This window comes from Carica papaya, chromosome 4 (assembly GCF_054855325.1).
Source record: "Carica papaya isolate Zhongbai chromosome 4, ASM5485532v1, whole genome shotgun sequence".
NCBI classification, from domain to species: Eukaryota; Viridiplantae; Streptophyta; class Magnoliopsida; order Brassicales; family Caricaceae; genus Carica; species Carica papaya.
Window position 1 is genome coordinate 9,715,849 of NC_142312.1, and position 21,744 is coordinate 9,737,592.

Below are 21,744 nucleotides of genomic sequence, written 5' to 3' on the forward strand. Positions count from 1 at the left end.
GGAAAAATTTAAAAGAAAAAATAAATAAAATAAAAAGGTAAAAATAGAAAGGAAAAAAAATAATTGAGGTTAATAAATAATCATTTAAACAAATTAAGAATTTTGGAATGAGAGAGTAGGAGTGAATAGGGTAAGGACCCTGAATACCTTCTTGTTTACTTTGAATTGAGGAGAGGAGTGTGTTCGTGTGGCTGAAGTTCAGCGGACATGGTGAACTTGTATATGGATAGAGTCTGAAACCTAATCCAGACATGAATGTACATTTGTGTAAGTGTGGGTCACCTAGCAAATGTATTTGCTGTGCCCATTGTGTGATTTATGTGTGTGCTATCCATGCAATGGGATGATCCATTTCGTTTTTCCTCAATGATGATATAAACGGCATCGCGTGATGAAACTATAGAAATGAATGTTCGAGTGTATATGTGATATTTTGTGTGTGTGTGTGATTATATTTCAAAATTATGAATGATATTCGAGTGTATCTATATTCTTTCGAGAGTATGAAAATATACATTTGAAGTTTATATGTGATATTCGAGAGAATTCATTATATTGATAAGGAACATGTGAAATAATGAAAATAATAACATGAATTTTGCACTGAAACATTTTTATTATTTTTGTTTTTTACTGTGTGTTTTGCATAAAATTTTATCTGGATTAATAGAATGAGGATACTTATTGAGTTGGTGAAACTCATTAAATTTTACCCTGATATTTTTCAAAAGATGATGAAGAATCAGCATGGCTATCAGACGAGTAGAATCTGTAAAAAAAGTTCTTATTTTTGTATATATTCAAAAAAATTTATTTTGTTATATTAGATTATAAATTCTGATATCATATTTTATATATATAGTTACCGTACATTTCACATGAGATATTAGGTTATATTATATTTTTGATATAAGTATGTATATATTTTATGGATTCATTGTATGAAAATTATATGAACAGGAATTGCGTTAGGAAGTTTTCCAATCATTGACTCAAATTCATTGTCGAATCCCACTCAGCAGAATATGGAGGTATTTATGGCAGAACGGGCCAATATGGTATTTCACAATAAAGTGATAGATGGAACGAAGACAAATTTATTGACTTTAAATAATTTAAACAATTCTAAATAAGAAAGCTTTTAAGAAAAAGAAAATAAATTTGTGGTGCAGAACAACGGCTAACCCATGCTTTGTAGTTACGGGGATGGGAGTTGGGAAGCATGCCGGCAATTTGGTTTAGGCTGATTGCTGTTCTCGATAGTAGAGCATTGAGGGACTTTGAATTCAGTTCCCTAGTCTTTTCTTTATCTTTTTTTGAATTTAAAAAGTTTAGTTGCAACAAATTTTTAATTTCTAACAAATGGGTGATTTTATATAAATATAAACAGTATCTTACCTTGGAAATGGTTTTGAAAATGGCACAGGCTTTGACAGGGAAATTAACCAAGAGAAATCCACTTGGTACTAATTTACTTTGATTTTTCCACATTACCCATTACACTAGTGCATCATCATATGACATGTATTGACCATGTGACAACAGAATCAACATCATTGCTTCATCATTTCAGTACTACCCATGTAATTAAACTAACAAATCTGTCTGGTGCAGAACAACAAAACAAAAGGTTGACTTTCAGCTGCAGACAAGGAAGTCAATTTGTTTTTTTTTTCCATACACAAAATACTCTTGTTCTCTAGTCCTCTGCCTATCCGTTTAAAAAAATTTCATATACAAGATCCTTTGGGGCGAATCTCTGAAAATCCGCACGTGTTGAAGATCAGACACTCATTTATGAGATAATTTTATATAGTCAATCACTCACCAAATCATCCCCGTCTTCAACTTGTCTCATGTTGAGCTGAAAACGAATCTTGTACAGCCAGACAAATTGGCTGGCATGCCTCCTAACCTCCACCAATCAGAAAACGTCTGGTTTCCACCTTTCTTCCCTTTCCCAGATCATATTTTCTCCAGCCCCTGGTATGGAAATGGATGTTGCTCAGCTACATAAACACACGGAAGCAGCTGGATCATATATCCTCAAACACACCAAAGAGAAAGGTCAATATAATATATCTATTGGTTTTTGCATCATGAACAACAAAGTCAGAGATGTTCCAGCTAGAGCAATCGGGAAAAGCTTCAGGCCTCTTCCGAGGAGAGGTCAGATAAAGTCGAGGATAGCAGCAAATGCATTTCACTCAATTGTTTCTGTGCTGTCAAAGGCCTCTTCAAAAAGTCATCATTCCCGCAGAACAACCTGGCAGAGTAATGTCAGAGCTATTAGAAATTGATGGTCCACGTCAAACACCTCCTTACTATCTTCATGTATCTAGTGATTTTTCTTTCAGTTCTTCTCTTTTTCTCATGAATCTTAATGGTTAGTGTTCTTGTTCAATTGTTTGTTCCTTGTTAGACATTATACATTTAGAGAGGAAACTAAAAGCAGGAGAAATTTACAACCTCCACAAATAATAAAACAGGAAATAATGTCAGATATTTTGGTTTGCCACTTTGCTGGCAGATGAACATATCTATGTTGTTTCCGGACAAAGGTACATTAACAATAAAAAATCCAAGTTAATGGCGGAAGACAAGCTAATATATTGGCCTGGAATCATATAAAAAATGAGGATGTAACATCTTCAATTAAAAGCAAATAAAGCTAACAACACTTCCAATTTATTTACTCGAAGAATATCATCCAGCACTCTCCTAACAAATGTCGATGCTTAAGATCAAAGATATTTCAAAATATAACAAAAAGTGTTTGCTAGCCTCACAAAGCAAGTTTCTTTGGCCATACTTATCAAGTTGAAACCTCTTTCATATATAGCATAACATATTAATTGAAACGCAAGCGTAAAGCATTCTGAAATCGTCTAGCCAACTCTGTGGATGATGCATTCTGAATCCCCAACTCCTCATCTGAAAGCAGATGAATGTCCAATATTTGCTTTCACAAGCTAACCAACTAATGAGTGCTTCGGAAGGTTTTTGAATTTCAAATTTTTTCTCAAAACCAACACCGTCTCCTTTTTTTCTTGTTTTGAGATGGTAGTCCTCAACTCTTAAGTTCAATCAACTGCAAATTCTTTATTTCTTTTATGTTTTGGAACTGAATTGAAAAATTATACTTTAATTCAATCACAATAGAATGAAAATTAGCTTCGGAAGAATGAAAATTCAACTAAATGAATTCCAAGTGGAACTAAAACAATACATCACAAGTTCTATTAATTTTCTTTTTCTTGTGGTTGAACCAAGTAAAAATTTCCAAATGAATTCTGCAAAATAAATCTTTTGTTGTAAACATATCCTTTGACATTTCATGATTGAACTTGAGCTGTAATGTTTAAGTACTGTTTGAAATTCATTTCGAGCTAAGTTTTAGCCTCTCATATTGAACAAAGAATATATTTCCAAATGAATTCTGCAAGATAGTTTTTTGTTTCAAACATGTCCCAACTAAATGGTTAATAACAGTATATCAAAGGGAAGCCTCCAAGTAAATCAATCGTACATATCCCTTTCACAAAGTAAACCAGTCTGTAAATTCAAAAAAGAGGAAAAAGAAAGTTCACAAGCACTGCCTTCCGAATTCCAAATTCCATAATTATCGAGGAAAATAGTTCTCAAATTTTGTCCCAGAAATGTTATGTATTAAACCACCAGGAAGTAAACGAAAAGTTAAAAAAAAATTCTGTGTCAACAAAGTCCATTAATAGAAATATTTTGGGAACATAAAGTTCATTAAACAAACTTACCACGGATATGCTCACACTGTGTCATAAATAAAGTTATTCTGGAACTTATTGAATCAAGACAGGCTTTCTACTAGGAACAAAATAAAGAGAGGACAAAAAAGAACTCAATAAATCATGTCAGTATGGAGAAAATTTAGACAGTTAAGGTGATCAACCAAAAACCATCATAAGTATATGCTCAGCAGAATAAAGCATAAATGCAACAGCCAATAAGTTAACCAGAAAAAAATTCACAAGAATTCCTTACAGAATTAGCTCCAGATTCTAATTTAAGGAACAATGAGTGAGAAAACTGTTTTCTTGCATAGCTTGACTGTGAAAAAATTATAATTTCACACCATGAGATTCTGTCTTATGCAAATTCAAACGTTACAGTTCTTTTTGCAACAATTCAGTACTTTTGGTTTAATTTCTTCTCACTTTACCTGAAATATTCATTTTTTTCAATGACAAATTCATGTGCCTCCAGTTCTGAAAACGCGCATGTAGAAGTCAAGACTAAATAAATAAAAAATAATATATATATATGATATGTCTAAAAAGATGAAATACAAAAAATAAACTAAACCATATGTACTGAAATTTTCAAAGGAAAAAAGAGACACACGTCTTAAATTTGAATAGAGCCAAACATAGGGGGCAGTCCTGTATTTAATCTACTAACTAAATACATGAGGAAATAAACAACCAACAATCAGTCCATACATACGTTAATGTGAAACCCAAACATCTTAACTACGTACAAAATTGAAAATAATTTCTAGATCAACCATATCCATCATTCTCCCCCAGTTCTTATCAGTGCTGTGCTCATAAGAATCTCCATATGGTCCATATCATCTCAAAGGCACACGTGTTCACAACTAGATAGGTTGGCAACTACCACTTTCCTGTTCAAATATAAAATAATCATCCAACATGATGCCAAGTTATCCTGTAGGTTAGTTTCCCCGAGATGGCCTACAAGGAATCTTGAACTGCCAGACAAAATTGTTGGCATGCCTTCCAACTCCTTTCTGTTTACTCGTTCACACATAGTACTTCCTAATCCAAGATCATGCTCCGGATTTTAAATAAGCTATTCCAAAAAGGGGCTGAGCCATCCAGAACTATAACAGAATAATTTTTAAATTATGTTTGTTGCATGCTGAAAAGTAGAATCCACATCTAAACCCAATCTATTATCAATGACAAGCAAAATAGGTTTTTTTTTTTTTTTGAGCCAATCACAAGCGAAAGAGTTTACAAGCAGTTAATTCATTTCCTATATTGTAACATCCCAAACTCGATATAAGGCGCAATTACTACTCATATTATTTTCACACAATGAGTTCACAAAATATATATATGCATATCTCAAAATTTATTATATAACCTAACATCTCATATGATATATAAAATAGTTATATTTACAGAATATGAAATCAAAATTTAGAGTTCAACAAAACAAAATGAAAATTTCTTGAATATGCACAAAATATACCTGAACAGGAACCTTTTTACAGGTTCTATTCGTCTGGCGGCGGTTCTGACTCTTTTTTTCATCTGAAAAATATCAGAGTAAAATTTAATAAATTTCACCAACTCAATAAGTATTTCCGTTATTTCAACCCAGGTAAAATTTCATACAAAACACACAACATGAGACAATGCAGTAGAAATGTTTTTAATGCAAAATTTATTCATTATTTTCACATGTTTCTGATCGGATTTCTTAATTTCATTCGAATATCATTTACAACTTCGAAGTACAACCACATACTCTCGAAAGAACATATATATACTCGAATGTCAATCATAACCTCAAAATATAACACATACACACGAAAGATCATATATATACTTAAAATGTCATTTGTAAGCTTTGATCGCGCGATGTCGTTTATGTCATCATCGAGGAGAGGCGAATTGGATTCCTCCATCACATGGATAACACACACACACTCAAAATCTCATAATGGCCATAGTAGTTACATTTGCTAAGTGACTTACACTCACAAACACATATTCACATCTGAACTAGGTTTCAAACTCTATCTATGTGAAGGTTCACTATGCTCACTAAGCTTCAGCGACACACACACACTCCCCTCCTCGATTCAAACTAAACGAGAAGGTGTTCAGGATCCATACCCTATTCGCTCACATCATCTCATTTCCAAATTCTTATTTACTTTCTTCTTATTCTAATTTCCTCTTAATTTTTATTTAAATTGATTGTTTCACAACCATAATTATTATTTTCTATTTTTATTTATTTTCTTACGTATTTTATTTATTTTCTCGATCTTCTGCTTTATTGGTGATTCTTTTTAATTTAAGTTTTATTTCTTATCACAGTTCAAGTATTCTTCAATTCTAAGTTTGTTTTCTGGTTCCATCTTCTCATAAATTCTAACAGATTAGGGTTCACTTGTCATAGGTTCAGGTTCTGTTCTTCATCAAAAATTTGATCAACTCTTTTGCGCAACAATCTTCCCAGATCCGCTTGAACGTTTTAATTCACTGTACACATACGACATAGGTTAATTAATATAATTTAAATACTAAACAAAAACTAAATTGAATCAAAATTACGGGTTTCAATGACAATCCGACGGGATGTGCGGCTCACCGCGTAAGGGTGAGCAATATGCTCCCCTATGGTCCTAGTTCCCAAGCTCAAAAATATCGACTTCTGTACCTGAGGAAGGCTCTTCGGCTTCTCTAGTCGTGAATCGGGTCCCCATATCCAAGGAAGACCATTCAGCTTCTTGAATGGGTGGATTGGGTCCCCATACCCGAGGAAGACCCTTCGGCTTGTCGAGTGGGTGGATCGTGTCCCCGTACTCGAGAAAGACCCCTCACTTTCCAAGTGGGTGGATGACTTGGCCAAGCACGCGCAGCTAGCCCGTCGCCAACAGCCCGCCTCTGTCGCCTTAACAACCAAACAATCACAAAAGGAAGTTTACCTGCTCCGGTGTGGTGCGATTCGGCTTCGGGTTCGACTCCGGATGGTCCTCTCGGCTATCCCGCGACTCTCTTTGCTTACTTGAGATTTGGATGACAGATTTAATGCCTACAAACCAATTAATGTAAAATAGAAAAAGGGATTGAAGGAAAGTAAGGTGAAAAGATAAAAAAGATGAATTTTTACCTTACTTGCTTTGGTTTCCGCCGTCACACGGCTTCTCAGCCCGATTTCCCTTCCTTCTTCTTCCTTTTGGCTTTTGCTTCCACAACTCTCTTGCCTCTGCCACTCTCGCTTCTTTTCTTCCCTTGCGACGGCCATTCTCAGCTCTTCCCTTCACTCTCTCGCTCGGCGACGCTTCTCCTTCTCTCCCTTCCTCTTCTCCGGCCTCCCTCTTCCTTTCCTCTCTTTCTCTCTTCCACTCGGCTCTCACTCCATTTTGCTCTCTCTCGGCTCCCCCGCTCGACAGCTCTCTTCTTCTCTCTCTCATCCGATCAACTCACCTCTCTCCTCCTCTCTCTCTTTTTCGGCTTCTCTTTTAAATGAAGAAGAAATCCTAATCTTTTCCTTTTTATAGCAGTCTCCCTAGCCGTTGGATCTTACAAGGCTTAATTTGAGCCGTTCATCTTCAATAAAACCTCAGTCATTGGATTGCTCAGACAGTTCGATCAAAACCGCCCGTTTTTTCTGATTTCTTTTTCCCCCTTTCACTTCCATTTATTTATGGTTTTATCCCCCTTTTTTCTTACATGTTTTCATTTACATTCTTGAAAGTAAATAAAAACCCCAAAATTTTAAAATCCATTTCATTTAAACCCCAATCTCAATTTATTTATTTATTTATTTACTTATACTTTTTATTTATTTGGGGTTGGATGTTATAATTCTCATATCTTTACAAAAATTTGGTCCTCCAAATTTGATATGTTTCTAAAGCAAATGAGAAAATCGAGCTCGTATTGAGTCCTCAATCTCCCAAATAGCTTCTGCTGGTAAATGATGTTATCAGAGTACTTTAACCATCGAAATAGTCTTATTTCTCAATACTCGCTCTTGTTTATCCAATAATTCTAGCGGTATCTCTTGATAGGACATATTTTTTTTAATAGGAATATCTTCATGCTGAATTACATATAATGGATCAAGATGATATTTGCGTAACAAAGATATATGAAACACATCATGGACGTTAGCCAACTTTGGTGGCAATATCAATCGGTAAGCGGTAGTTACAATTCTCTCTAGTCTTCCGAACGGTCTAATGAAGCGATGGCTCAATTTGCCTTTTTTTTCAAATTTTAGAAGACCCTTCATTGGTGACACCTTTAAGAACACATGATCACCTTTAAGATGGAAACTATCTTTGGAAACTACGTGGCCTAAAAAGGCAATCTATTCAAAACATAATGCACATTTACTCCGTTTTGTATATAACTTTTCTTTCCTAAGAGTTTTCATAACTTGTCTCAAGTGTTCTGCATGTTTTTCTCGACTCTTTGAATAAATCAATATATCATCAATAAATAAAATAACGAATTGATCTAGACAGGGTTCAAATATCCGATTCATCATATCCATAAATACTGTCAGGGCATTTGTCAACCAAAACAGTAAGACTAAGAACTCGTAATGACAATATCTGGTTCTAAAAGCTGTCTTTAGAATATCTTCAGGTTTAATCTTCACCTAATGGTAATTGAATCGTAAATTAATTTTGGAAAACACTTGGACTCTTTGCAATTGATCAAAAAGATCATCAATTCTGGGCAAAGAATATTTGTTCTTGATGGTGACCCGGTTGAGTTCTCTGTAATCAATGTACATTCGTTTGGTTCCATCTTTCTTCTTGAGGAATGTCACAGGAGCACCCCAAAGAAAGACACCAGGGCGAATAAATCCTTTCTCTTGGAGTTCTATTAATTGTTTCTTTAACTCTTCCATTTCAGCTCTTAATAGTCTATACGAAGAAACGGAGATAAGTTGAGTGCTTAGTTGTAGATCAATAGAGAATTCTATTTCACGGTCCGAGGGTAACCTTGAAAGTTCATCAAGAAATACATCTGTATATTCTCGAACCACTAACACATCATAAAAATCAATCTCCTTATTTTTATTACCTACCACGTCAATCTCCACATGTTAGGTTTAATAAGTTGTGCAATTTATATAACGATAATATATTGTAAATAATACCATTCTATTAAGAAGTAAAAGTTTCTTCATTAGAAATATTAAATACAACCTTCTTGTTACGACAGTTTAAAGTCGCATAGTGAGCTGCTAACCAATCTATTTCTATGATTACATCTAAATTTCTCACATCAAAAAGTACCGAGTCTCTCTTTAGTTCTCTACCAACTATCTCTATTGTATAATTTTTATATATAACATCATAAAGTAATAAATCCGCGCCTAGTGTAGATATCATCAAGATATATTTCAAATAAACAGGTGTGACACCCAATCGTGGTACAAAAGTATGTGACACAAATGAGTGTGTAGAACCAGGATCTATTAACACCCTATCTAAGTTTTTTAGAGACATGATACATATTTTGGACGATGTCTGCATTTGCTTCAGCATCTGATGCAGTAAGGGTATACATTCGTCTCCGTCTTGAAGCTTCCATCTATTCCTTCATAAGTGAGCAATTGCGAATCAAATGTTGTTGACTACCACACTTGAAATAGGATCGAGTAACACAATGACATGGCTAATTACCATTATTCTTCTTGCAAGTATGGCAAGTCAGTGCCTTACCAGGTGCTGATGGTGGTCTAGGAGATATTTCTGTTGTCATTGTAGGCTTTTTATCTTGTGAACCAACCACTGGAGTCGGCCTTCTCAAAGGTATAGGTAGTCTAGAACTGTCTGCTCTTGAGGATGAACCCTTAAGTCTGCTTTCCACTATCTCTGTTTTTGCCAAGACTTCATCATAAGTATTCAGTTCTAAAACTGCAAGAGAATCTAGAATTTCTGGACATAGCCTCCACTGGAACTTTCTTGCCCTTTATTCTTCATCAGTCAGAATTGCCGGAGCAAAACGAGTCAATTCAGTGAATCTCCGAGCATACTCAACTACTGACAAGTTCCCTTGAGTTAACTGCATAAATTCCAACTTCTTCTAATGTCGAAGTCGTGCAGGAAATATTCGGCATTGAACGCCTCCAAAAACTGTTCCCAGGTGATGGGAGCAGGTAAAGTGGTATGTCTAAATTCTCACCAACGATCAGCTTCACCTACAAGTAGGTATGTAGCAAGAATTACTTTCTACTCAGAAGTCACCCCCAAAACTCAGAATGTCTTTTCAACTGCCTTCAACCATCCTTCAACTTCAATAAAAAAATTTTGTATCAGCGAAGGTAGGAGGATTAAGTCTCATAAACTTCCAATGACAATTTGAATCCATAACGAGTGGTTTTGGATTATGTGGAACCGATATTGGGAGAGGACAAGGTATCCCTTCTCTAAGCTGATTGACAAGCTCCTCTACCATATGATACAACCGATCAATGTGTTCCCGTAAGGACATATAATTGAAATGTTGCCTCGCTAGAGGTTGTCCACGTCTTATTTTACAACCCTACATTTAGAAAAGAATAGATTAGAACATTCCAATATAACGTTTTATACTCATTAACATCCCAAAAGTTATAAAAAATCACATTTAAACTCTAAAACCTCATGCAGAAGAGATAGTTTTAGGAATGTGGGCTCTGATACCACCTGTAACACCCCAAACTCGATATGAGTCACAATTCCTACTCATACTATTTTCATACAATGGGCCTACAAAATATACATATACATAATTCAAAATTTATCATAGAACCTAATATCTTATGTGATATATAAAGTAGTTATATATACAGAACATGAGGTCAAAATTTAGAGTTTAACAAAATAAAATGAAAATTTTTTGAATATACACAAAATATAAATGAACAAGAACCCTTTCACAAATTCTACTTGTTCGGCAGCAGTTCTGACCCTTCTTTCTCATCTGAAAAATATCAGGGTGAAATTTAATGAGTTTCACCAACTTAATAAGTATTTCCATTCTTTCAACTCAGATAAAATTTCATACAAAACACATAACATGAGACAATGCAGTAGGAATGTTTTCAATGTAAAGTTTATTTATTAATTTCACTATTTTCACATGTGTTTGATCGGATTTCTTAATTTCACTCAAATATCATTTACAACCTCGAAGTACAACTACATATTCTCGAAAGAACATATATACATTCGAATGTCAATCATAACCTCAAAATATAACCATATATATACGAAAGATCATATATACACTCGAAAAGTTATTTCTAAAATTTGATAGCGCGATACTGTTTATATCATCATCGAGGAGAGATGGAATGGATCTCCTCATTACATGGATAGTACACACACAAAAAATCTTACAATGACCACATCAGTTACGTTTGTTAGGTGACCCACACTCATAAACACCTATTCACGTCTAAACTAGGTTTCAAACTCTATCCATGTGTAGGTTTACCATGTCTGCTGAACTTTAGCCCCACACACACACACACTCCTCTCCTCGATTCAGACTAAATAAGAAGGTATTCAGGATCCATACCTTATTCACTCACATCATCTCATTTCCAAATTCTAATTTACTTCCCTCTCATTGTAATTTCCTCTTAATTTTTATTTAAATTGATCGTTTCACAACCATAATTATTCTTTTCTATTTTTATTTATTTCCTTACGTATTTTATTTCTTTTCTCGATCTTCCGCTTTATTGGTGATTCTTTTTAATTTAAGTTTTATTTCTTATCACAGTTCAAGTATTCCTCAATACTTAATTTATTTTTTGGTTTCATCTCCTCATAAATTCCAACATATTAGCGTTCACTTATCATAGGTTCAGATTCTGTTCTTCATCAAAAATTGGGTCAGTATCTGTTCTATATTTAAAATACACACAAAATTAATAATATACATACATAAATTCCAAAAATCCTAATCTAACTTCAGAATCGGAAATACTTACAACTCCTTTGCGCAACAATCTTTCCGGATCTGCTTGAACGTTCTAATTCACTATACACACACGACATAGATTAATTAATATAATTTAAAAACTAAACAGAAGCTAAATTCAATCAAAATCACGGATTTCAATGACAATCCGACGGGATGCCTGGCTCACTGCGTAAGGGTGAGCAATATGCTCCTTTACAGTCCCGGTTCCCAAATCCAGAAATATCGGGTTCCGTACCCGAGGAAGGCTCTTCGGCTTCCCGGGTGGTGAATCGGGTCCCCATTCCCGAAAAAGACCCTTCGGCTTCCCGAATGGGTGGATCGGAAGACCATTCAGCTTCCCGAGTAGGTGGATCTGGTTCCCATACCCGAGGAAGACCCCTTGGTTTCTGAGTGGGTGGGTGACCCAGCCGAGTACGCGCGGCCAACTCGACGCCAACAGTCCGCCTCCGTCGCCCTAACAACCAGACAATCACAAAAGGAAGTTTACCTGCGCTGGTGTGATGCAATTCGGCCTCGGGTTCAACTCCGGATGGTCTTCTCGGCTACCCCCCGACTCTCCTTGCTTGCTTGAGATTTGGATGACGGATTTCACGCCTACAAACCGGTTAATGTAAAATAGATAAAGGGATTGAAAGAAAGTAAGGTGAAAAGATGAAAAAGGACGAATTTTTACCTTACTTGCTTCAGTTTCCGTCGTCACACGACTTCTCAGCTCGATTTTCCTTCCTTCTTCCTTGTGGCTTTGGCTTCCATAACTCTCCCACCTCCGCCACTCTCTCTTCTTTTCTTCCCTTGCAGCCACCGTTCTCGACTCTTCCTTTCACTATCCCGCTGGCTACGCTTCTCCTTCTCTCCCTTCCTCTTCTCCGGCCTCCCTCTTCCTTTCCCTCTTTCTCTCTTCCACTCGGCTCTCACTCCGTTTTGCTCTCTCTCGGCTCCCCCGCTCAACAGCTCTCTTCTTCTCTCTCTCACCCGATCTGCTCACCTCTCTCCTTATCTCTCAAATGAAGAAAAAACTCTTAACTTTTCCTTTTTATATCCGTCTCCCTGACCGTTGGATCTCACAAAGCTTGATATGGGCCATTCATCTTCAATAAAACCTCAGCCGTTGGACCGCTCAGACGGTTCGATTAGGACCGTTCGTTTTTTCTGATTTCTTTTGCTTTCTTCCACTTCCATTTATTTATACTTGTACTCCCTTTTTTCTTACATGTTTTCATTTAGATCCTTAAAATTAAATAAAAACCCCAAAATTTTAAAATCCATTTCATTTAAATCCCAATCTCAATTTATTTATTTATTTACCTACTCTTTCTATTTTACTTGGGGTTGGATGCTACATATATATTCTCCAAATTTCTCTTTTAAATGTCGTAGTAATTACTAAATTGACAAGAAACTGTATCAAACAGCAGACAATTATGTACCAGGAACATATGGCCGAATTCCACTTTCACAAATTTATCCCAGAGTAATGCTATGCAACAGCAAAATAATTGCAAGCACACCACTTGAATGCTAAATTCTGCAACAAATCCATTCCAAAAATTAATTTGAAACTGCAGGAAAATAACTTTCTTCCAATCAAACTAATCCTTGTGCAAGAATTTGTATAGGAATTTATTAAGGAAAAAATAATGAAAACTCTGTAATTATTAAAAGAACAAACTCACCGATGAACACTTGCAAACCTACTTCCAACGTACACCATCATTGGCGTTTAAAAACCTCTCAAACCGAAACCATAAATACAAGTAATACGATTTAGGTAGAGTCCACTTGCTCTCTTAAAAAGAAAAAAAGAATAACCTGATGAACCCTATTGGAACACAGAAGACTAGGAAGTAATCAACCACCAAAATAGCAGGATGGTCATCACAGTTACAGTCCCTTGATATCTCCAAATAGAAAGTTTTAACTTTTCATATTACTGCTTCTAATTAACCAGGAACATAAAGATTGAAAACACTTATCTAAAGCTCAATTTTTTGAAGTCCTGTATTATGAAATATTTTTTACTTCTATGGTTGAAAAGCAAATAGTATTTCTAATATAGAAACAAGAACTTAGATACAAAATGATAAAAATAGTACCTGTCATGAATTTGTATCGAATTGGAAAGTAACTTAGGCGAGCACAGATTTTTATGTATCTCAAAACATGGTCCTATCCCGACAATGTCCTTCTAATTGAATATTTACCTTTACATCAAAAGCGAAGTGGAATTAATTGGTCAACAAAGCAAATTTTGGCACTGGAATCATTCGTCAGCCCTTGAAATTAACTTGCTCTAGTTGCCACTGAAAATCAGAGGCAATGGATGTTAGTTGACTTCACCTTTCACTCGAAATCAAGTCCTCCATGTCCCTTCTATGAACAAAATTGTAACTTACCTAATGCAACAGTGTAGATAAAAGAATCAATTTCTCAAGCCAACCTAATTAGACAAGTTTTAATGATTCAACATACTAAATGAAAAGCATGTCGGGCATCATCAGTCATATAAATCAAATTGGAATCTTACGTGCCATCATATAAGAGAAAAATGCTATCCTGTTGCAATTTTGGGGCCAGAAGCATCTGGTCATATAACTTTATCAGCTCTGCAAATATATTTTTACTCTCAGGATGGGATGCATCATGAGCAAAAAAGTAATACATGAATCCTCCTATCTGAATCCAACTGGAACCAGGTTCTTTACATAATACTTTTTCTTTCATTTCCTTTCTCAACTTCCCAATAGCATCCCACAAACCAGCTGAAGCATAGAGATTGCAAAGAAGAAGATAGGCAGATTCATTATCAGGCTGCATCTCAAGAAGTTGACTTGCTGCAAGTCTCCCCAGGTGAACATCTCCATGCATGTGACAAGCTGATAGAAGAATTTGCCATATATGAGCATCCGGTGGAATTGGCATGTGATCTATGGTGGCCTTTGCATCTTCCAAGCGTCCTACTCGACCAAGCAGATCAACCATGCAAGCATAGTGTTCTAATTCTGGGGTTAATCCATGAATTTCAAACATAGAGTTTATGAAAGTCTGTGCTTCTCTCGCAAGCCCAGAATGGCAACATGACATAAGAAGCCCAAGATAAGTTATTTCATCAGGTTTAATTCCAAATATTAACAAACAGCGGAAGAGCTCAAGAACTTTGCAATGGCGACCATGTTGCGCATATCCCAAAATAATTGAATTCCAAGCAGCCAAATTTTCTTCAGATGCACTCCTGAATGCTTTCTCTGCATCATCTATGCTGCCACACTTGCAGTAAATGTCAATGACAGCAGTGACAACAAAGTTGTCCTGATGTAATCCGGATTTTAGAGTTAGGGAATGAATTGCTCTCCCTCGATCCAGATCAGTTACAGCAGCACAAGCTTTAAGCACAGTACTGAAAGTTCTGCTGTCTATCTTAAGGTCGGAGTTCCATGTGGTTTGAAACAAATGCATAGCATCTTGATGACAATGAGAATTAAGCAAAGCACTTGTCATTGCGTTAATATGTACCACATTCATTTCATCAATCTCAAAAAATATCATTTTCGATTCATTGATCCCATTGCACTTCCCATATGTTGTTATCAAGCAAGACACAATGGAATCATCCAACAAAAATCCATATTTAATTATATATGAATGTGTTTGCATTGCCAGCTTTAGACAATTGAAGTTGGACACTGCTTCAAGAATGCTAGCTACTGTATAGTTATCGGGTTGAAGAGAAAATTGACGCATCTGAGAAAATTTTTCAAGAGCTTGACCACAAAATCCATTTCCAGCATACCCAGCAACAAGAGAATTCCAAGAAACAGAGTCACGATAAACCATCTCATTAAACATGCAACTTGCATCATTCATCTCTCCACAGTTCCCATACAAAGTTATCAAAGCATTGCTAACAGAAACCATATGCAAACACCCTGACTTATGACAAAGTGCTTGAACTTGTCTCCCAACCACCAATATTTTATTGCCTGCAACTGCAGATAAAACATTGATGATTGTGTACTCATTCATCTCAAGATCTCTTAGACGCAAAATCTTAAACCATTCCAAAGCTTCCTCGCCATCAAAAGCAGCACCTATCCTCTCGGTCCAAGAAACAATATCCGGTTCAATAATTTCATCAAACATCTTAACAGCATCAAATCTACTACAACACCTGGAATACATACTCATGATTGCATTGTTCAAATGAATTGAACTACCGTTCAACAAACCCATCTTAAGGCCAAGTGCATGAATCTGCTCCCCTTCTCTCACGTTATCCAACGCCCCAAGAACACCAGTCAAGCTAAATTCGTTCAACTGCAAACCCAAACGCGTAATCCCTGAAAAAATATTTTTACCATTCCCAAACTTCCCATTCCTAACATATCCACAGATCATAGATGTACAAACCACATTATCAACGCGCAAACAATTGGCAAAACACTTCTCGGCCGACTCTAAGTCCCCGTTTTTGGTGTAATTCTCAATCAACCCGCTTACCACGAACCCCTCATTACCAAGTCCCGTCCTCAAACAAATCCCGTGCGCAATCTCATTCTCTTCCAAACCATCACAGCCCCTAACCAAAGAACTGAGTGTGTACACATCAGGCCGCAAACCAAGATATCTCATATCATCAAACAACTCAAAAACACCTGCAGATCGTCGAAAACGGGCAAACCCAGAAATGAGGGCGTTGTAGGTGACGGTGTCGGGGTTTTGGGTATCTGAAAGGAAGGCGAGGGCTCGAACGAAATCTCCATTTCTGGAGAAGTGAGAGATGAGAGTGGCAGATAAGAAGGGGTCAAGGGGACAGCCTGACTTGATAAAAAGGGAATACACATTGTCGGTGAGGAGAGGATTAAGAGAAGAAAGCGAATACTTGAAGGCTTGCGAGTAGAGATTTTGAGTGACTAAGGTTTTGATGGAGGGCTTAGAATGAGAGAGTGCGCGAGCGAATCTCTTCATTCATGACGGTTTGGTTATGGCAGGTCTTCTCGCTGCAGGGGCTTTAGGGAGGTTTACCAGAAAAATGTAGCAGCGAGGGATTTAATCGTATACGGTCTGGACTAACAGAAAGGTGGTACAATCGGCAAGGATGAGAATTTATGATTATGAGATTTTTGAGTTTATCCACTACGTTGGTGATGTAATATGGATTTCTTCAATTAGTACAAACAATCCCTAAATAGTTTGCATACATTTTTAATATTATGGATGAAAAAACTAAATTACTTGCTTATATTCACAACCTCACCCCATTTCACCCCATATATATATATATTTGTATCTTTTTTTAAATTATATTGTAAAAAAACAAAATATGTAAATTATAGTTTATATTTAAATTAAAATACAAAAAAAAGTATATAACTAAATAATTTTTTTTGATAAATATGTGAAATATAGTGATAAAGCAAGTTGTAAGGTTGATATTTCACCCAAATAAAATGAGAAAAAAATATATATAAGATTTTTGAATATGATCTTGGAATATATAAATCTACTTGTTATTCCAACGGTAAAAGCACTGATAATGTGGTTCTAAATTTGTATTGTTCTAATTTAACAAGAGAAAATACAAATGGAGATTCTATAACAAAAAAAAATATAAGTTATATGAACCAAGTATTTTCAACACAAACTATAGTAATTTGTATCATTAAAGTTTTTTCATTATTAAAATTTGTGAGATAGAAAAACAAGTATGACTTTTCAAACCAAACAAAAAATTACCAAAAGTTGAATTCTATACACGGTTAAAGCTATGTAAGTAGAGGGAGGAACAGAGAAACCAAAAAGGTTATATTATTTTATATGATTTGAATTCCTTACCATTTCATTTTGCCTTTGTTTTAAATTTGTTCAACTGGGGCTGTTTTTCATCTAATATTACTTCCACATTGTAGTTCACAACATATACATTTATGGTTGTTCTTTTTTTTAGCATCAGTAAAATATTAATTGATTTTAAACTAAAATTATAAATAACGGCGAAACTTAAACTACTACTGTCCATTTGTTTGTTTTGTTTTAGTTTGGTAGGCCCATCTTTCTCTGCATTCCTCTTGCCGGATGCATTAAATTCCCGCCACCCATCTATCACACGTGTTCGAATGGTTCCCCTGATATGATCATCACACTTTGATTTCTACTTACACGATTGTTACCCGATCCGAGCAACCTACACCCAAGACATTTCTCAACAATAAAGGCCAAACTAATTTTCCCCGTGTAAGCGTGTTCCCTTGTGTGGAAGAGCAACCTGGCTGCAGCAATGCCTGCTCTCACCTTTCCTTCTCTTCTTTTCCCTTTCCTCTTATTTCTTTCTATCGTCTCTTCCAAAATTTACCCTTTCTCGCTCTCCTCACTCAATCAAACCACATTCATCTCCACCTTTTAACCCAATTAGTTTTTCTTTTCTTTTCTTTTTTTTTTTATCATCTTACCACATCTGGGCAAAGATCCCTACTTAAATTCATTCAAACACAACACCTTTTTCTTTTTCCTTTTTACAAAATGTACAAGCTCTGATTTCTCTGTTTTGGCTGAATAGGAAGTTGGAGTTTTCTTCGTATTAGTTGGAGGAACAGAAAGAGACCCAAGAAGAAAAGATTTAGAGTTTTTTTCTCTTTGATTTTGCTTTTCTTGGTCATTTTTGGAAATAAGAAGGAGAGATGAAAGTGACCCAGAAAGAATCAGAGAAACTAATCTCGGATCGGATGGCATCGGGGACTCCCATTTCCGGGTCTGGTTCGCAGACCCGACCCATCCCCAAGCTCATGTTCTGGCTCATCCTCTCCATCTCCGTCACCTATGTCGTCTACACCCTCAAGCTCGTCTCCACCTCCCAGACCTGCGACGAGGAACCCTTCTCTCTCGAAAACCGTCAATCCATCTCATCATCATCATCATTATCTTCGTCATTATCAGCATCACTATCATCCCTCAATACATCCCGGCCGTTGATTGAGCGAGTAATGAACAAAACGGTACATCGACGGCGCGATTCCCAAGAACCGGCCCCACTGCAGCATCATCAGCTATTGCGGCAGGAGGATGTAGAAACAAACATCCGTCACATAGTCTTCGGCATCGCTGCGTCGTCAAAGCTTTGGAACAAGAGGAAAGAGTACATCAAGATTTGGTATAAACCGAAGCTAATGCGGGGCACAGTGTGGCTTGACAACGAGGTGAAAACCCCGAAGGAGGAGAGAGACCTACTACCGCCGGTGAGAATATCGGCGGAAACGTCTCAGTTCCCGTATAACAACCCACAGGGCCATCGTTCGGCGATTCGGATCTCGCGGATCGTATCTGAAACGTTCCGGTTGGGGCAGGAAAATGTGAGGTGGTTCGTGATGGGGGACGACGACACCGTTTTCATTACAGAGAATCTGCTCAGAGTTCTGAAGAAATACGACCACAACCAGTTTTATTACATAGGAAGTTTATCAGAATCTCATCTTCAAAACATATTTTTCTCTTATGGGATGGCCTATGGCGGTGGTGGGTTCGCCATTAGCTACCCATTGGCCAAAGCACTGCTGAAGATGCAGGACAGATGCATACAGCGATATCCAGGATTATATGGGTCTGATGATAGGATGCAAGCTTGCATGGCCGAACTCGGTGTTCCACTCACCAAGGAAGTCGGTTTTCATCAGGTCAATTACTCTCTATGTTTCCCCATTAATGATTTGAGAATTTTGAAGCGTTTGCTTAATTCAATTAGAACTCTAACCATACACTGGTGCATTTAATTGCTAACGAAATACTGTGTTTACTTGTTAATTAATAAAATTAACCATGAACAGAAGTTATATTAATATAAATGTCAGTGTTGATAGTTCCGTTTCCCGGTCTGTTGCGGTTCGAGGAAAGTTGAGGTGTTGATTGTAAATGGGTAATTTTTCATTTTTGTAGACCATAAAATTGGTGTATGAAAGGGTTTTGAATTTAAGGGTTTTAAAACCCACACCCGGATGATTAGTTCAATTTTGGTTTTGTGCATCCCAAGGGATAGGGTACCTATATTCAGACGTATGTGTCGGTGTTGGGGCCCACGTGTAATTAGACTTGGACCTGGTTTTGTCTCGCCTCGGAAATCTGTCACCGACGTCCATTGATGTCGCGTGTGTCTTACGCTCCGCTAGCTACTGACCTTGGTTTCCAATTGGGCCAACTACCCCCACTGGGTAGTATTTTCCTATTTCAGTGAAATTCATGCACCAATTTAGTGTATTTCCTAGTGGGACAATTGGATTATTACATTATCATGTTTGCTCATTTCTATTTGAGGTAGTTTTTTTTTTGGATGAGTGTAGAAGATAAACAAATGGTGGGAGATTAAAAAATCATACCAAGTTTGTGAAAATATACTATTCTGAATCTGTTTTTGGAGTTGCATGATCATGAAAGTTGTTTGTTGATTCTAATATTCTCTTCCTGGTGAATGGGTGACTATAAATGTATCAGTATGATGTGTATGGAAACCTGTTTGGGCTGCTGGCTGCTCACCCTGTTACGCCATTTGTTTCTTTGCATCATCTTGATGTTGTTGAACCTATCTTCCCGGATTCTACAAGAGTTGAAGCCCTTCAGCGTCTTCTGATCCCAATGAGGCTGGACTCAGCAGGGCTGATGCAACAGTCTATCTGCTATGACAAGACAAAGAGCTGGACGATCTCAGTCTCGTGGGGGTATGCTGTTCAGGTTTTCCGAGGAATCTTCTCACCGAGAGAGATGGAAATGCCGTCAAGGACATTCTTGAATTGGTACAAAAGAGCAGATTACACAGCATATGCATTCAACACCCGTCCGGTCAGCCGGAATCCTTGCCAGAAACCCTTTGTGTTTTATTTTTCAAAGGCAAAATTTGATGCTTCACTGAACACGACAGTGAGCGAGTATGCCCGACATCGAGTAGCTCACCCTGCTTGCAAATGGAAGATGGCAAATCCTGGTGATCTTGACATGGTGGTGGTATACAAAAGACCAGATCCTCATCTATGGGACAGAGTAAGTAAATTTCAACATTTCAAATTGGTAAAGTTTAATTTAGTTTCTTATGTGTTGGGTATTGTTTTTTTGGCAGTCTCCAAGAAGAAACTGTTGCAGGGTGAAAATGGAGTCAAAGAAGAAAGGAAGCATTGAAATCAATGTGGGAGTATGTAAGGAAGGTGAAGTGACGGAAGTATAGATTAAGTTTTTAGGAGTTTAATTAATGTCTTCTTCTTGTCTTGTCATCTTCATTTGGTTGATTTAATTTTATAAATACTTCAAATTTTGTAAGAGTATCCTTCCCCCCCGCAACTAGATTGACAAACAAAACGCTTCATTAGGTGGGAAATGTGTTATTGTATAAAATATAAATATAAATATATATATATATATATATATATATATGGATTGTAGTATGTACTATACATACCTTTTTGTACATCTTCCTACTGGGTATCAGTTGGTCAGTGATTATTTCTGCCTGACACAACATTAGTACATTATTAATTCCAAAAGACATGCTTAATTAGTAGTGTTTAAATTATGTTGCAATTGCATTAGTGACCATGTTAAATAGAACCAAAAAAAAAAAAAAAAAAAATGTTAAAAGAATATTAGTTCCACGTTTTTATTGTAAAGTTGATTTTCTAAATGAATAAATAAATATTTTTTTAGTTAAAATTTAAGTGTAATTTTATTAATATATTAAAATTTTAATTTTATTGAATTAAATATTATTTTTTTTTTCCTTAAAGATTGGTGCCATTATTAATGTATTTATTTATATTATATGTACAACTTGCTCTTTGTAAATAGTTTTGTTCCTACATTCCCTCAGTTGATTTTATTATTATTGTCGGTACCACCGCAGACAATCCAATTGCGCATGTCTTGATTAGATTTAGAAAAGTTTTGTTTTTTAACACAAGGATTATTTAAATTTACACTATCTAAGAAATGGACGAGATTATTAATTACATTTAATTAAACCATAATTTATAAATTAATG

General features: G+C 36.2%; 2 protein-coding genes across 13 annotated transcripts; one reads left to right on the forward strand and one right to left on the reverse strand.

Moving 5' to 3' along the window:
• Positions 1-1,502: 1,502 nt before the first annotated feature.
• Positions 1,503-16,840, reverse strand: LOC110807183 (pentatricopeptide repeat-containing protein At2g13600-like). 12 transcript variants are annotated; one of them, XM_088217798.1, is made up of 7 exons: positions 14,263-16,840; positions 13,832-14,038; positions 13,166-13,263; positions 6,910-10,727; positions 6,388-6,831; positions 5,257-5,318; positions 4,332-4,882 (listed from the first exon to the last, which is right to left on the reverse strand). In XM_088217798.1, exons 1-2 carry the CDS (start codon positions 16,698-16,700, stop codon positions 14,029-14,031), a joined length of 2,448 nt encoding a protein of 815 aa, XP_088073924.1. In that variant the 5' UTR covers positions 16,701-16,840; the 3' UTR covers positions 4,332-4,882; positions 5,257-5,318; positions 6,388-6,831; positions 6,910-10,727; positions 13,166-13,263; positions 13,832-14,028. The 12 variants fall into 12 exon arrangements, 4 of the variants coding, with proteins under 4 accessions (XP_088073924.1, XP_088073926.1, XP_088073925.1 ...); XM_088217800.1 differs by lacking the exon at positions 6,388-6,831 and having other exon boundaries at positions 4,332-4,817; positions 9,485-10,727; XM_088217799.1 differs by lacking the exon at positions 6,388-6,831 and having other exon boundaries at positions 9,485-10,727.
• Positions 16,841-17,942: 1,102 nt separating this feature from the next.
• On the forward strand, positions 17,943-21,250 carry LOC110807197 (uncharacterized). Its single transcript, XM_022032244.2, has 3 exons — positions 17,943-19,399; positions 20,211-20,753; positions 20,830-21,250. Exons 1-3 carry the CDS (start codon positions 18,410-18,412, stop codon positions 20,932-20,934), a joined length of 1,638 nt encoding a protein of 545 aa, XP_021887936.1. The 5' UTR covers positions 17,943-18,409; the 3' UTR covers positions 20,935-21,250.
• Positions 21,251-21,744: the final 494 nt, after the last annotated feature.